The sequence below is a fragment of the Pundamilia nyererei genome, unplaced genomic scaffold, assembly GCF_000239375.1.
Source record: "Pundamilia nyererei isolate P.nyererei 1_Seehausen unplaced genomic scaffold, PunNye1.0 scaffold00041, whole genome shotgun sequence".
NCBI classification, from domain to species: Eukaryota; Metazoa; Chordata; class Actinopteri; order Cichliformes; family Cichlidae; genus Pundamilia; species Pundamilia nyererei.
In genome coordinates this window covers 1,634,950-1,651,180 of record NW_005187442.1, presented here as the reverse complement: position 1 = coordinate 1,651,180, position 16,231 = coordinate 1,634,950, and the positions used below count along the sequence as shown (strand labels likewise).

At 39.2% G+C, this 16,231-nt stretch overlaps 1 protein-coding gene across 1 annotated transcript; it reads right to left on the bottom strand.

The window, feature by feature from the left end:
* Positions 1-108: 108 nt before the first annotated feature.
* On the bottom strand, positions 109-7,353 carry rhag (Rh associated glycoprotein). Its single transcript, XM_005731072.1, has 10 exons — positions 7,061-7,353; positions 2,747-2,930; positions 2,354-2,504; positions 2,073-2,220; positions 1,701-1,873; positions 1,463-1,600; positions 1,233-1,354; positions 1,024-1,097; positions 836-909; positions 109-449 (listed from the first exon to the last, which is right to left on the bottom strand). The coding sequence occupies exons 1-10, from the start codon at positions 7,242-7,244 to the stop codon at positions 375-377; spliced, it is 1,323 nt and encodes a 440-aa protein (XP_005731129.1). The 5' UTR covers positions 7,245-7,353; the 3' UTR covers positions 109-374.
* Positions 7,354-16,231: the final 8,878 nt, after the last annotated feature.

The window sequence follows — 16,231 nt, the reverse complement described above, 5'->3', positions numbered from 1 at the left end:
AAAAAAGAGCTTATACAAGTGTGTCAGCAGTGAAGCTGTGGAGCGGTTCGTGAATATAAATCAAAGTGTAAAAAAAAAAAAATCCCTGAAGTTTTAACCAAATTTAAAATTTTTATCATGCATATATATCTATATATATATATATTTTTTTAGCTTTTATGCGGAAATGTTTAAGTGCTCTTTCCGATACAAATTCAAACTTTACTATGATGAAAATAACTTTGTGCGTGGTTCGCAGTTCAGAAATGGAATAAGCACCACGTTTAAGCGAATCCTGCATCAACAAACTGATATTTGGTCTTGTGGTGGAGCTGAACTGTGACTTTTTAAAAAACGTCTTCATTTATAGCTAAGGCAAAATCGTGGGCAATTGTTTAAACATCTGCTTTGTGCTTTGATTGATCTCCGTGAGCCAGGCTCTCCTCGTTCTCTTCCTCCTCATTAGGAACCTGGAAAACGAGCAATGCAAATTATTTGTCTGTGGCATAAATGGTCACCAGGCACGCAAAATACAGTTCAAACAAATGCACAATGCATTTATGGACATGCATGATATGCACAATGTGTTTCTGTGAATTAAAATCTGTATCTAATGATATACTGATTGACTGCTTATTATTTGGCTCTAATTTAATACTTTAATTATTAAAACACGGTGTTTGTCAGGTATGTGTAGTTTTTGTGCCTGGATGTGCTCACTTTTTCTCTACTTATACTGATATATGAACCAAGTCTATCTGAGTTAATAACTTGAATAAACAAATCTGCCTTCTGCCACTCGCACCAGACAGTCAGAGACCTGAAGATAATATTTATGAGGAATGGGATTTCTTACCTCCCAGTAAATAGAGTCATCGAAGCAGTTCTGGTCTGGAGGTTGTCCCCAGAAAGGCAACTTCATTATTAGACCTTAAAGAAGAAAATGAATGTTTGATCACCCTTTTCTAAACCTCAATGTCTTTCCATTGAGCAATTTGGCCATTGGGTGTAACATTTATAGTTTTATTAATCTCCTCTGCCCACCTGTAATAGTACCCCCAACCAAAGCGAACCCGAGGGATGAACCCAAGGCAGCAGCTTGCATGGTAGCGCTAGCACTAAGGAGACAGGATGAGAAGAAGTGACTTTTAAATGAAGTAAATCGTGTCAAAGCCATATTGCTTTTATGTGTGTGTATATATGGGTTATTATAATACTGTGGTGAGATTTTTAGTGCGTGAGGTGACTATTACCCGTCTTTTTTCCCCAAAGCTGCAGCCACAATTCCAGCCAGCCCGCCCAGGATGCCAGGCAAGCCATGCAGATTGTGGACACCGCAGGTATCCTGGATACCCAGGTTGGATGCCAGTATAGGCTGCAGAGAAGGAATGACAGGGGATTTTTAGTCACCAACAAAAGTACACATTGCTAATTCAGATTCAGCCTGTACCAGGTTGTACCAGTTGTCTTTCTTTTGACTCACATTTAGGTATTTGAATCCCAGGGTGGAGATAATGCCAGCTACGAGCCCAATCAGCATGGCTCCAAATGGCCCGATGCTCATGTCAGCACATGTTCCCACTGCAACACCACCAGCCAAGGTGGCGTTCTGAATGTGCACCTGTGCAGTAGAAAGACATAAAGACAAGTGTATGACTGAATTTCTGCTTTTAACTCTGTGAACTGTCGCTGTCACAACTATTAGAGTAAAGTTGCCGGACCATGTCCAGTTTTCCTTTGTGCTCCACCAGGCTGGAGATGGCATAGGCAGAGAGCACGCAGGCGGCCAGGGAGAGGTAGGTGTTGATCACTGCAGTGAGCTGAGTGTAGCTCAACGGTGGTTCAGCGATGGCTGAGTTAAAGCTGGGCCAGAACATCCACAAGAAGATGGTTCCTGTAGAAGAGGATGTTGAAAACGGAAATGTCAAGGTCCATGCTGCACAGCTGTCTGTGTCCACTAGATGGCATAAGTCTGACTTCCATTGGAGGCCAGTGATGCACCAGGGAGGGAAAGTCACGGGAAAGAAGGGAAAACTATCTCTGTAAACACATTTTAATATATGATCACAGAATTATTTTCTGTGCTCTCTTACCGATCATAGCAAACATATCAGAGTGATAAACAGATCCATCGTTCTCATGTCCATTTCTTAAACCTGGTCTGTAAAGTACTCGAGCCACTGCCAAGCCAAAGTAGGCTCCGTAAGCATGGATGATCATAGATGCTCCAACATCACTAGCCTGTTGAAGAGAAAGGCATGATAGACCCACAGTAGTGTTTGATAAAACAGTGAATATTCATGGTTGTTATGTGGGGATTTATGTTTTTTTGCTCAGTTCATGGACACACATGCACTTGCTACTATGAACTCACTTCCATGATAGCAACCACCAGATGCTCATTGACGGAAAAGATGGTGATCTCCAGTATGGTCATGATGAGGAGCTGCACAGGGCTGGTTTTACCCAGAACGGCGCCAAATGAAATCAGGACCGTAGCTGTGCTGAAATCTGCATTGATTATTCTGCAGGAGTGAGAACAAAAGTTATTAGAAAAAACATCAACAGACATCATCTGTGATCTATTAGAGCTTGTCATGTACAGGAATTGGCTTTATTTAGCATGTACTTGGTAATGATGTAGAAGGCTGTGCAAGTCTTGGGGACTTGCATCATGACAGGAACCCCAAACCTACAGCCAGCCATGTGCATTTTTCTTATAGCAGTTGTTTTTGAAAAGCGATATGTGCAGCGAAGAAAGCCATACTTCAAAATGCTGACTTTAATCTTGCCCCCTTCCAGGTGCCAGATGCCCTGCATGAGGAGGCCCCACTGCAGGCCGAAGGCAGCCAGGAGCAAGTTGATGCCCACGCTGCTGAACCCGTATCTCTTGAGAAATGTCATCAGGAACCCGAAGCCGATGAAGATCATCACGTGGACGTCCTGAAACACTGGGGACATGAGAAGGGAGGTCAGTTAATGCTGTGTTAGCTTAGTCCCACTTTAACCTCAGTTGAATGTGGTCTTATAATTGAATTGAATGAAACACTTATTCAGTTCAAAGTAAAGTATTTGCTGCGACCCTGCTGCTCACAGTGGTATGTTTTTTTTGTTTTTTTTTTAACTTTGTGGTTTAAATGACTTATTGAGAAGTAGCTGGACTTCTCAGGATTCATTTCTGTCCACAGTGGCCTCATTGTCAGCTGTGACCTGTCAGGTGGAAAAGCAATTCAATCACACTATGAATGGCATGCTGAGAAAATACCCCCACTGTCCCTGTTGGGGTTATGGGCTTGTGCTTTTCTATTAAGTGCATATGATGTTAATAAGTCTAAACTTAAGATGTCTCAAAGGGAGGGGATGCTTTGTGCACTCTTATCTCTTTTTGTCAGCCGTTAGACTGAAAAAGGCAGCAAGGTTTGGAGTTTGCTCATCTTATATCCCCTGTTTGATTACACACACACACACACACACACACACACACACACACACACACACACACACACACATGTATATATATATATAATTTTTTGATAAGTGAGGATAGATGAGTCTGGATTAAGGCCAAATACATTTTAGGGGGATTTGAGTCATCATCATGGCAGGAAGGGAGACTTCTGTTTCCCTTAGGGCTTTAAGCTTGCTATGATGAGCTTCACATGTGGAAAATATATCAAGCTGTATGCAGACAGACTGTATTTCCTTAGTTCATAATGAGCACACAATGTGTCTGTTATTGTCTAGACAGGACACACTGTGTTGCAGCCTTAAAGAATACTTTTACAGCTGTTTCTCAGTTTGTTTGTTCTTAGTTAGTTGTGAGTACTTAACTGACTTAAAACAAGTGCAAAAAACACCTGCAGTTCCTCTGCTGGCCACTGGTGGCAGAATCTGAAAGCTAGTTTAGTTTTAAAATGTTGAACTTCACAGTGAAAGTAAACATGCTTACAGCATGGTACAAATAAGGTTTTGGTGTATGGATAGAAGAGAGTGGGTGAGTTTATTTAGGGGTGTGGCTATTCTAACTGCCTGATGTGCTGATATAAACAGCTGGACAGTGAATGGCTGTCTGCTAAGCTTCACTAGGCTAATTAGCATCACTGGACTAGACCTCTTGACCATGTTTTTGGTGTTGGTAGCTTTGAAAAGCCTGTTGTGTGGTATTGCACATTCGTCTCTCAACACCAGTTAGCAGCTACCTGTCTACTATGTCTGCACTATGCTTCTGTATACATTATGAATGCAACTTGCTAACCAAGGTTATGAAGTTTAGCTGATAGTTTAGGACTCTATTTTTGCATCCAACTATAGTCTAGTCTGTCTCTAGAAAAAGAGCTACAGACAGTTTTCTCTAGTTGTTGTCTCTATTAGCATTTAGCCAAAATGCTAAAATTACAGCTTCAACATAATGAGACCAGAAACAATGTGAGTGTGCCCATCTTTTATATACAGTCTGTGGTTCTGCTGTGTTCATGTGTAATATATAAAGCAGCCTTTTCGCTTAGCTTAGCACAAAGACTGAAAATGGAGAAGACCAACTTTGAACTCTCTAAAGAAAAGCAAAAAAGATCTGCCAGTTTAAGCCTCTAAAACTCTTTATTTTACATCTCATCTGTTTAATGGCTGAAGTGTTATTACCACAAAGTTGTCAGTGGTTTATCAGACAAATGGCAAAGACTGGAGGATGTTACTATACGCTGCCAAGAAACAGTCTGACAACATGTTGTTTTTACACTTACATAAAATGTGTTAAACATTAAACTTTGGAGATTTTTGTTGACTTGTAAAAGAGTCAGATTAGTTGTTTCCAGTCTTTGTGCTATCAAGATCAGCCTTTCCTAGCTGTGGCCTTGTATTATACTATAAAAGTATCATCTGCTTCATATTTTGTAGATAGACATTTATGTTAAAAGTTTGAAGTATTATTTATCATGATTTAGCATTTTGAAAAGTAAAAATAGAGGTTGAATGTGAACTCAATCTCAACATTTTGATTTTATCCCCTAGACGAAAAAGCCCAAACTCAGACGTAGGTGCGTTAAAGCTGTTTAAAGCGTCAGGCTCCCATGCGCCATTTACATCAGAGTACATTATTTTGCAAGCAGCAGCTTTCAAATGGCGATAATGGGGGAGATTAAATTCATCCACATCTATTTCCATAAACTGTTTCTGCATATAGAATGTCAGCAAATTTCTAACACATCCTTGGGTATTTGGGAAACATACAAACCCACTCACATCTGCTTTAGTCAGGAATCTGTATATGTGCTTAAAAGCCCTGATAGCTCAACATCTGATTACTGTGTGCTCTATTATAATAAAAACGCTCCAGGTTCTGACAGTTCAACGTCAAAACCAAACACCACAAGAGAGTCACATCTTTCCATTTCAGTCTTAATTAGCAGTAACAATCAGCATTTTGAAGACATCTGCACCTGCAAGCTGATGTGTAGACATCTGACTAAGCTTATCTCCATGAAGCTGTTTTGAAGAAAATCTTTTTGCCCCTGAACTTGCACTTTTACCCCTCTCTGTTTCTCAGCTGGGTGAGTCAGAATTGCTCTCTTTGTAGAACAGTAGATGGGGGACGGGGATGAGATAAAACTGGAAAGCAGCCACAGTGACTGGCACCACGCCTAGATGTTAGGTAACGCGAATCCTCTGAAGAACTGGCTGAACCAAGACAAGCGAGAGACACCTCAGGTGCAACTGTGCAGCCTTTTTTTTCAAGCCATGCAAAAAAAAGATGAATAATTATTTCATTTTACAAAGTATTAAGTCAAAGTCTTCCTTTACTTTAATGTTTAATTTAGCATATTAATCACTCTTTAAGAAGAAATGAAAGACAAAAAGTCACAATTACAACATTTGTGAGGTATTTTTTCATACTAGACCACAATTTTACTTCTGCAAATTGCATGTTTTAACTGCTTATTTGTTGTCCTTTGAGCTTGTAATTGCAGAAGTCTGGGATGTGTGAGATAATGGATCTCTTTCAGCATGCAACCCCAAGCCTCATGCTTTCTAACATTGCGCAGTCCCAGTTTAAATGCTAATGGTTTTAGATTATCAAGCATAATTTAAATTTTGCAAAAGTTTTAGCTCTGGGCCTGTTATTCCAAAAACAAGTATCCCTTCTGAACTTTTGAAGATAAATCACTGCATATTTTTTACTCCTTTATGACTAACTGGGAATTAATAGAGTGTTACAAAGATAACATAAGTTTTGTGCAGAAAAGACACAGCAGAGTTCACAGCAGAGTCTGGCCTTAAATGTAATCTTTACTTCAGAATTTATTTCTTGATAGTCAACGTATGTGACTTACACATCCCATGTGAAGAAGAAGATACGGTCAGCTTCAATACTGAGCTAATCTCTTGGGTGTCACAACCGCCCCACCCAATCGTGAGCAGGCACTCACGCAGTAAAACCGCAGCTATCTGAATGCAGATAAGTGCACAAGCTGCAAAGAAGCCGCTAAACTGTAGAAACCGCTCAGAGCTCACAAAAAATGCTAAAGCTACTGCAGGATAACTTGAAAAATATCAATTTGAATGCAGCACAAAACCTCCAGCTTCCACCTGACTGTCCTTTATGAGCCTTTTTTGGACACAGTAATGAAATCACATGTGACCTCCACCTTTCCCAACAGGATTCACTTGTCTTCTCAGCTGCATGTGTTTGATTAGACCTTGTGACAGATGAGAATTCAACCCCATGACTCCTTTTATTGCATTTAGTTGACCTGCGCTGCAAACAACCTCCAATTTATGTTTGCAAGCGACTGATTGATTAACTAGACCCCTAAAATAGAATTTATTTTATTCAAGAAAAAGAAAGTAAAAATAAATGTGGAAATTTTGTTTACTTTGCTATTTTTATGAGAAACAAGCAAAATGTTTGTCATCTTGTTTTCTGTAAAATTTCAGTGTCACTAATATTTTCTGCTTTTAGTCTAAATTTTTTTTTAGATGCAGTCTCAACACTGTGATATAACAGATGTAGCATTCATAAAAATCTATTTAGAAATAAAATGTTGACCAAGCAAGCAAGCAAGCATGCGACTCCAGGTAGACTTACTGGGGTAGAGGTCCATAGGCTCCAATTTATGGTCAGTGTTATTGTGGGTGTCGTGTGAGTCATGGTGTCCATGTTCCCCATCATCATAGACGACAAATACCGCAAATAGGATGATGGTGATAATCTCCAAAATCAAGGCTATGATGGGGAACTTTGTCCTCATGTTGGTGGCATATGCAGGCATCCTGAGACCAACTCTGCTTATCTCTCGTGCAGCCTCTCCCTCCTCAGCTCTCTTTTTAGGGGGTTGTGCTGTGTGAAGAAAGTGGTGTCTGGTTTTAAACTGATGTAGGTTTTGCCGTGACCAATGACAAGGCAGAAGAACAGGGCCTCGGTGGTGAGCACCCCCTCTGTCGTGCACTTTGCTCACGAGGGATGGGTTTCCTCTGTGGATGCCGGAGGGGGCAAAACAAAACACAAACGTAACGACACCCAGCCAATGAGCGGACATGAAAAGACTCAATGACTGCTCCTTCCCACTCATTTTGCGCTGTCAAACTTACTGCATGTTTGTTTACTTAACTTTGCACTCATCATTTTATGTCTTGAAATACAGCAGCAGAAAATGCAAATCTAATGTGCAAATAAGACATGCTTTTATAGAAGGGGATACTAATTATTTACTGCTAATATGTAACAGCTTTCAAACTGTTACTCCTTTGTTCCTCTTTTTTCTCCTGTTAAACAACATTGTATTTTATTTTATTTATTTTTTATATTTCTTTGTTGTGTTTTTACTGATGCACCTGCATTTTCAGATACAATGATACAAATACAAAATATACAGAAATATTGTCACAAAATGTGTAGAAAGAAAAGGTTGTGGTGGATTTGTTGTAATTTATTTGTAATCATCTACGCTTTGGTAACAGGAGTACACTTTGGTAATCACGTGGAAAATCAAATTGTACAATTCCTTTAATTTAATACAAGAAAACATCTACAATGACTGAACTTGTGTAACATCATGTTATTAATAATACTAAATTTTGTGACCTAGCTGTCCCACATTTTCTCTAAATTAGATTAGATGAGATTAGATTAGAGCCAGGAACACTTTGTTTTCCACCCCTCCCCATTTAGCAGTGTGTAAACATTTAGTGAGCACTTTATTGTGCTCTCTAATGTAGTTGTAAACACATATGAATGTGTATCAACGTTTTGGTTAACAGCAGCTTGTTCTGTTGTAAGTGACTTCTCCCGAGATGTTGAGGTTGGTATATCAAAAGACACGTACCAATTTTCAACACAAAAAACAGGTGTTATGATATAAATATCTCAGCATTGAAGACAAGCACTTATTAATATCAACATACAATGACATTAACTGCTTATTAAATACTCAACCAAGGAGTTCAAGCGTCTTCAAGCGGATGTCTCAAGCATCCGACAAGTATCTCACATGCACTCACCAACCACTTTGTTAAATACTTTGCTAGTACTGAGTTGGAGCTGGTGGCTGTGGAGGCCATTTGAGTTCAATAAACTCACCATCATCTTCAAGAAACCAGTTTAAAATGATTTGTGACATTTTGTGTTATCCTGCTTGAAGCAGACATCAGAAGATGGGTACACTGGGGTGATAAAGGGTTGGATGTGGACGGAAAACAATACTCAGATAGCTGTGGTGTTTAAATAATGCTCAGTTGGTGCTTTTCCAATCTTCTGTTTTCCAATATTATTGAGTTTATGCAAATTATCCCATCAGCTTCCTGTTCTTACCTTACAAGAGTGGTGCCTTCTGCAGCTGTAGCCAGTCTGCTTCGAGGTTGAACATGTTGTGCATTCAGATATGATCAAGGGAGAATGCCCATCCTCCCTTGATCTCCAACTGCTCACTGGAGATGGTAGATCGGCAATTTTTGAAACAACTATATCTCGTTCAAAGTCACTTTAATTGTGTTTTTTCTCATTCTGATGCTTAGTTTGAACTTCAGCAGGTCGATTAGAAATTTGGGTTCACAAGCAGTTGAACAGTTGTCCCTAACAATGTGGCCAGTGTGTACATGTTCATATTTGAGAACCAAACCATCCCAAGATAATTAAACCTCCAGGTAAACTAACGCAGTAGAGAGTAAAAATCTGTCTCTGATATACAGAGGAGCATTGGTGTGTTTATTAAAGTGTTCTACAAGTATTTAACTATGAAAATATAGTCTTTCATCTTTACGCTGTTTGGAGGATTTTTCTTATTCCCACCAAAGATTTAAAATAGTCGTTTAACTGTTCGTCAATACAATGCGTTATGGTTAGAATAATATGTTGTTTATGAGAGTTTATGAGTGTGTCTGACTCAGTGTCCTTCATGAACCTTCTAGTTCTTTTAACAAGAACTGGGAGCTGGGAGAAAACAAAACAATCTTAAAAATTATAATGCTTCTTTGTCAGGGTAGCAGGGTTTTTCAGTGCTTTACCATCAGCTGTTTAGTCACTCTTACATACAGCATAAATGCCCTGTGCTTGCTTTCCCACTACAAACCATCCAAGCTTACAGTGGTTCAGATTGAGCCGCAGGCGCTGATCCTTTAAGTGGCTCCCACTGAGAGTGTGGTGACAATCTGAGACTCTTCACCAAATTACCTGAGGCCAGAGGCCCTCCAACTGTGCCAGGGGCTTTATGAACTAGCAGAAAATCACTGCCAGCAACACATTTCTACTTCTTTTAGAACTGAGAGCAGTGAGCGGTTTTTTTTGTTTGTTTTTTTTTAACCCTGACCCTTTGGGAAATCACTTTGATAGATATCAGAAACACTGCCGCACTGCTGAGACTGCTCTGCTTGCACTGACTAAATATTCCATTGGTGTTCGATGTAGAATTTAACTCTGGCTTTCTAACAAAGCTGTTTAAGTGGGGAGAGGCATAGTGAGCTATTTGGTAAATTTGAAAAAATATAGGGGGGTTATGTGGTCCATTTTATGAGCGGCCATACAAGCTAAAGTTTGTTATGTCACTCTTGTGTAAATATATTGTTCTTTCATATACAGATATTGTCACACATGCATACATGTATTGTCATCTTTGTACACTCTTCTTCTTATTTCATATCGGTTTCAGCTTTATTTGTCATATGCAAGTTAGCACAGGGTCAACATTGCAGTGAAAATGTGTATACATGTATATTCACTCATACATTAATTTTCCTTTCACACATATTCTATTTTTTATTAATGCTACATATTTTTATGCTGACATACATTTATTATCCTTACAGGTGCAGCCATTTCTACTCGTGCATATATATACTCTTTATTTTTCAACGCATAGATATTTGTACTCCTTTACTCACATATACATACAATCCCAATATTCATCCTTTTGCATACATGCATTCTGACATTCACGTGTATGCATTTTGTAACACAGGAAGTTCATCCTTAAGCAGGAAGTCACTCTTGAACCAAAAAATGGAATACACTTGGAAAACTTATTTGACATGCCCAGACCTAACCAAGCAATGAAGCTGGTCAAAGCCATTGTGTTTTCTTAGTGGTTAAATTAGTAGTAGTAATGAAAATGACATTATAACTGCTTATGAAACCAGAGAAAGATATGAGGGGCCAAACAAGCCAAAAATCCTTCTTTCACTTTCACACACATGCATTCTTCTCCACATACATATACTTACACTTTCACAAAGTTTTATTTTAATTTTTATATTTACATACCCTAAAAGTTGATTTTGTTCATCTGGATGTAGCGTTTTCAGTGGGGAAAACGTTTCGTCACTCATCCTTCTTCAGTCTTCTTCTTCAAGCTAATGTAGCTACCACCTCCCACATTAATAAAGATAATTTAGTATAAATAATATCAAAGTACGCATCAACTTACATTTGGGTCACAAGTACAAATAGTGCCACTAATATTTAAATAAACATCATGGCCTTTACTGTTCTTAATGTGGATGCTTATCTGAACGAATTAGCTAGTGCTAAAATGTTGTAACAAAGTGTGTTGCTAAATCAGCAAAGCATATTTAATATTTTGTATTTGGCAAATGTGCAGATAAGTAGCATCCTGTTTTGTTCTTACCTTTTCCTTAATCGGTGGTTTCAGTTGCCAAAGTGTTTCTGGGTCTGATATCGAAAAGACTGATATTGCAAAGCTTGCTGAAGTACTCAAGTTTCTTCTCCCCCGTCCATGCTGTTAGACACCTGAAAGTAACCGGCTCGTGCTTCTCAGCCAATCACAGCCGTGCAGACACTCTACCTTTCATTTCCACAACTCCTTATGTTTCCACTATACTTTTTCATACACATACATTATTCTCTTGCATACGTATATTTTCTTCAGACATGCATGCACTCTCTTCTTACATACATATGTTATTTGCATGAATGACAACACATGTATAAGAGAGCATAATATTGCATTATGCATGTTAAATATGTGTAAATATGAGAATAAAAATTAAAGTATATGTATGTGAAGAAAGAATGTATGTGTGTGAAAGTGAAAGAAAGAATTTTGGCTTGTACGGCCCCTCATAGCCATTCATTTATGGCAGTGACGAGTACTCTCTCACACCAGCTTCTTCTTGTCGTAATTTCTTTTTCTTTTTCTTTTATCTTATTTCTTTTTCTTATTTCTCCCATCACCCCCCAACCAGTTGCATCAAATGGCCCCTCCCCGAGCCTGGTCCTGTTGGAGGTTTCTTCCTGTTTAAAGGGAGTTTTTCCTTCCCACCGTTGAGAAGTGGTTGCTCTGAGGTGGTCATTTAATTGTTGGGATTTTCTCTTCATATTGTAGGGTCTTACCTTACAATATAAAGCGACTTGAGGCGACTGCTGTTGTGACTTAAATTCTTTTTCTGGATTTTAGTTATTGAAAAAAATAAGCTACTCGGCTGTGTCCATTTTATGTACAGATTTTTCCCAGTGTAACTCTGGACCCTGGAGAAATGAAGCTCAAATCTGAAAACATTTTAAGACATAAAATATATTAACTTGATTGCTTTGAACTCTGAGGATTAGCTTTTTCTCACTTGGCTCTAGTCCGTCGGCATTTTCAGAGAGCGTGAGAACTGTTTACTTTTCGATAACAGTACATTCTCTCAATCTCACATTTCACAGCGACTATCCCCAGGAGTCTTTAATTTAGTGCCAGTGTTTGATCTAGTGATTAGACAAAGGTTGAGGCCTTATGGGTAAAGATGATATCATGCTTGTCTGCTCTGGATATCTAACTAAATAAGCTTGAGAAAATACAATATTTGCTTTCTTTTGAAAAATTACATCAGAACATTTGTAAAGCTTAGCCTACCGAAGATGTTCATATCCAGACATCATCTGTATGAATGCTATGGTAATTTGGGGCTTTTAATGATTTCTTTGAAGTGTGCTGTTTCCAGAGTGAAATGACCGCAAAGATCTTTAATGACTTTTAAAAAGCAAGATATGGGTGGATAAGTTTTTGCTCATTTGTGTGCAAAGCTGCACAATATGTTGCTCTTTATCCAGAGGAATCCTCTAGATGCAGGAATGTGGTGCTGTTCCCCTGACCATCGAACAAAGTGTGTAACTTTGCATGTGTAGGAGAGTAAGCCTCATGACTCCACGCAGGGCTTAAGTATCCATACTGTGATAAGAAGTTTGCTTTAAAATTACAATGCATGGAGAACTGAACTTTCAGCACAAATTAGTTTTATTTGTATAATTTCATTTCACAGTAGCTGTCATCAGACTTTATATAGCCTTAAAAAAATCATAAAATAAATAAAATAAAAAAAGACAGACAAGTTTGCCCCGTTTAACAGCACTCAGGAAATACTTAGGAGCATCTGCAGTGATGTAAATGCTGTGCTGGTTTATTGTGGTGAGGAGAGAGCTGAGCATAAAAGCAAACCTGTGGATTTACTGGGCGACCTACGTTCCTACCCTTACCTATGGTCACGAGCTTTGTAACCATAAGAGTGACAATACAGAAATGAGCTTTCTTTAAAGGGTGGCTGGCCTCTCCCTTAGCGATAGGGTGAGGACTTCAGTTGTTAGAGAAGGGCTCAAAGTAGAGCCGCTACTCTTCCACATCAAAAGGAGGAAGTTCCGGTGGTTCGCTGGCATCTCACTAGGATGGGTGAAGTGAGGATATCCAAGACACGCTGTGGAGATTGTATCTCTCGTAGTCTGGGAACGCCTTGGTGTTCCCCTGGATAAGCTGGAGGAGGAGGCTGGGGAGAGGCAAGTCTGGGCTTCTCTGCTTAGGCTGCTGGCTTCTCGACTCATCACCGTGTAAGCAGAAGATAAATGGATGGATGGAAGGACGGGAAATACTTACACATGAAATTTTAAAATTTAGCTAATAATTCTGTCGTGATGTGCAGTTGTTTATCTTACTATTACTATTATTTTACACTTGGTGCAAGCCACAGGGATGCTCAAGTGTGAGCTGCAAGTAAACAATAAACACGTTAAATATGTGGAAGAATTCATTTTTTAATGACTTTTTCATTATATGTATTTGTTTCTTTAAAGCTGGGCCCCAAGCGAGTGTCTTTGAATTAAATTGTTTGCTCGTAGTGAATTTATTTACATCACTGTGAACATACAGATTTATTATGACCCATGAATGGTTGCTACCCTTTGAAGGAGAAACTCTAAAATGGTGAAACTGATGCTTCTTCCATCCATATAACCTCCTCTGTTAGACTTTAAGCGCTCCATGATTGATGCACCGTTTGCGTATACTTGTGAAACTGAAGCCGAATAAAAGTTAGACTGTTTGTTTCTCTCTGTTCATGTTGTGAAAACCGCATGAAAAGCACTTGTAGTTAAAGCACAATAAGATTTTATCTGTATCAGCAAATCTGTGAGGCGTTCAAGATCACGTTTTTTGCAATTTGCAAGTCGCTCAGGTTTATATGGAATACGTTGGCGATTTCATCAAACAAATGCTGTTGTTATTTCTCCAAAGGAATGTGTTGGCTTGTTAAGGCTCACAAAAACGGATAAACTTTGAACATTAAAGTTGAAAGCAAAGGAAAGCATTCTTGTATCTGCAAAAATCAGTTTTAATCTAGCCTTCCTGTGAACTTCGCATTCCAGGAAAGCCATTAAGCCATTTATCTTTCCTCAGCCACAACCCCGCCGTAAAATGCAGATTTGTGGGAAATAAACAAGACATCAGGGCTAAATTGGCTCCTTTTGTCTCGGATCCTCATGAACTGTTATGCAACATAAATGACTTCACAGAGCTCCTTGTTCTGCTTTCAAACCAGCTGATACTCTGTTCGTTTGATCCATGTGTCAGAGACGGGAGTCTTTTCTTTTTTTCCTATAATGGCAGCACGACTCAGTGTACGGGATCAAAGCGGGAAGGACTTGGATGATTAATCACTACTCCAATTTTCCGTAGGTTTCTGTTTCAGGACATTCTTGGAAAGCCCATATGTAAAAGTCAAAGTCAGATTTTGTAAAAGTCAAAGTCAGACAACATCAGCAACATTAACTTGTGGAAACAGCAGAAATCAAATTCGGAAGAAGGAGGTGGGAATAGGTTGGGCACACTTTATGAAAACCAGCGTTGAGCTTCACCAGACAGACCCTGCACGAAGACCTGCCAATAAACACGACATCCAGAAAGACACCAAGAAAATGAGGCTTGCTTCGAGCTAGCTAGAGGTAGAGACAAGAGAAATGAGTCTTTTGATGTACTGAGTTGTACTAAGTCAACTGTGGGAGTATAATAGGGTATAAAAGCGCAGTATATCATATATAATGCATATAGTTACATTCCTAATAGTAGCTTTTTGAATGAACTCTACACCTCGAGGCAAAATGTAGTTTTACATCACTTTTGCAGTGAACGGTTTTTAAAGCAAGAAAAAAAAAATCTTCCCATTGATAGAAAATCTTTATCTTCTACTGTCTGGCATGCTGCCACTTGATGCTTATAGTCATGGTCAAAAGAAAGTGCACCTCCTTTCAATTGTAAAACCAGAGGGTTTTTACATTTCGGGACATAATAGGAAAAAAAGGATTAATCCTTATCGTATCATATCACAGCACATTACACAGTGTCGTTATTTTTTTTAACAAAATTTACTGTGGTCACTGAGTCGACCTTGAACTCCGTATAATAAAGTATCCTAGAGTCAAATGTGAGGCCATCTGTCTGGCAGCTAAAGCCTGGCTGAAACTGGGTCACACTGCGGGACAGTGATATGAAGCACAGCTGCAAACCTGCAACAGAATGATCGAAAAAGGAACGAATCAAGGCGTTGCAATGAGCCAGTCATGAACTTGGACCTCACCCTGATTGAAATGCTGTGGTGGGACCTTAAGGGAGCTGTACATAAACTAATGCCTGGACGCTTCAATGAACAGGGACAGTGTTGTAAATAAGAGTCGGCCACAATTCCTCCACAGTGATGAGAGAGACTGATAAAGTCATAGAGGAAATGATTACTCCGGGCTATTGCTGCTAAAGGTTGTTCAACAAGCTACAAGTTGAGTCATGAGATGCCTTAGTTTTTCACACACTGCTTCTGCTTTTTGGGGTAATTTCTGTCAAATAATAACACAATGCAATATGTGTTGTTCTAAGCCTATATTTATTATTCATAGTCATTGTGAACTGACACTACATAAATAAACCTGAATTATTCTGAACTGATGCTTTTATTGGGCTTTCCCATGCAAAGATCACCTCTCCATCCATTGTTATTGTACAGGGAGTGCAGAATTATTAGGCAAATGAGTATTTTGTCCACATCATCCTCTTCATGCATGTTGTCCTACTCCAAGCTGTATAGGTTCGAAAGCCTACTACCAATTAAGCATATTAGGTGATGCGCATCTCTGTAATGAGAAGGGGTGTGGTCTAATGACATCAACACGCTATATCATGTGTGCGTAATTATTAGGCAACGTCCTTTCCTTTGGCAAAATGGGTCAAAAGAAGGACTTGACAGGCTCAGAAAAGTCAAAAATAGTGAGATATCTTGCAGAGGGATGCAGCAGTCTCAAAATTGCAAAGTTTCTGAAGCGTGATCATCGAACAATCAAGCGTTTCATTCAAAATAGTCAACAGGGTCGCAAGAAGCGTGTGGAAAAACCAAGGCGCAAAATAACTGCCCATGAACTGAGAAAAGTCAAGCGTGCAGCTGCCAAGATGCCACTTGCCACCAGTTTGGCCATATTTCAGAGCTGCAAAATCACTGGAGTGCCCAAAAGCAC

Bases quoted from the DNA above. Each gene is read 5' to 3' on its own strand.
- rhag (XM_005731072.1), bottom strand. From the start codon at position 7,244: ATGCCTGCATATGCCACCAACATGAGGACAAAGTTCCCCATCATAGCC. The intron at 2,931-7,060 runs GTAAGTCTACCT...TCATGTCCCCAG, and splicing joins GCCTATGGACCTCTACCCCA to TGTTTCAGGACGTCCACGTG. The intron at 910-1,023 runs GTGGGCAGAGGA...TTCTTCTTTAAG, and splicing joins GGTTGGGGGTACTATTACAG to GTCTAATAATGAAGTTGCCT.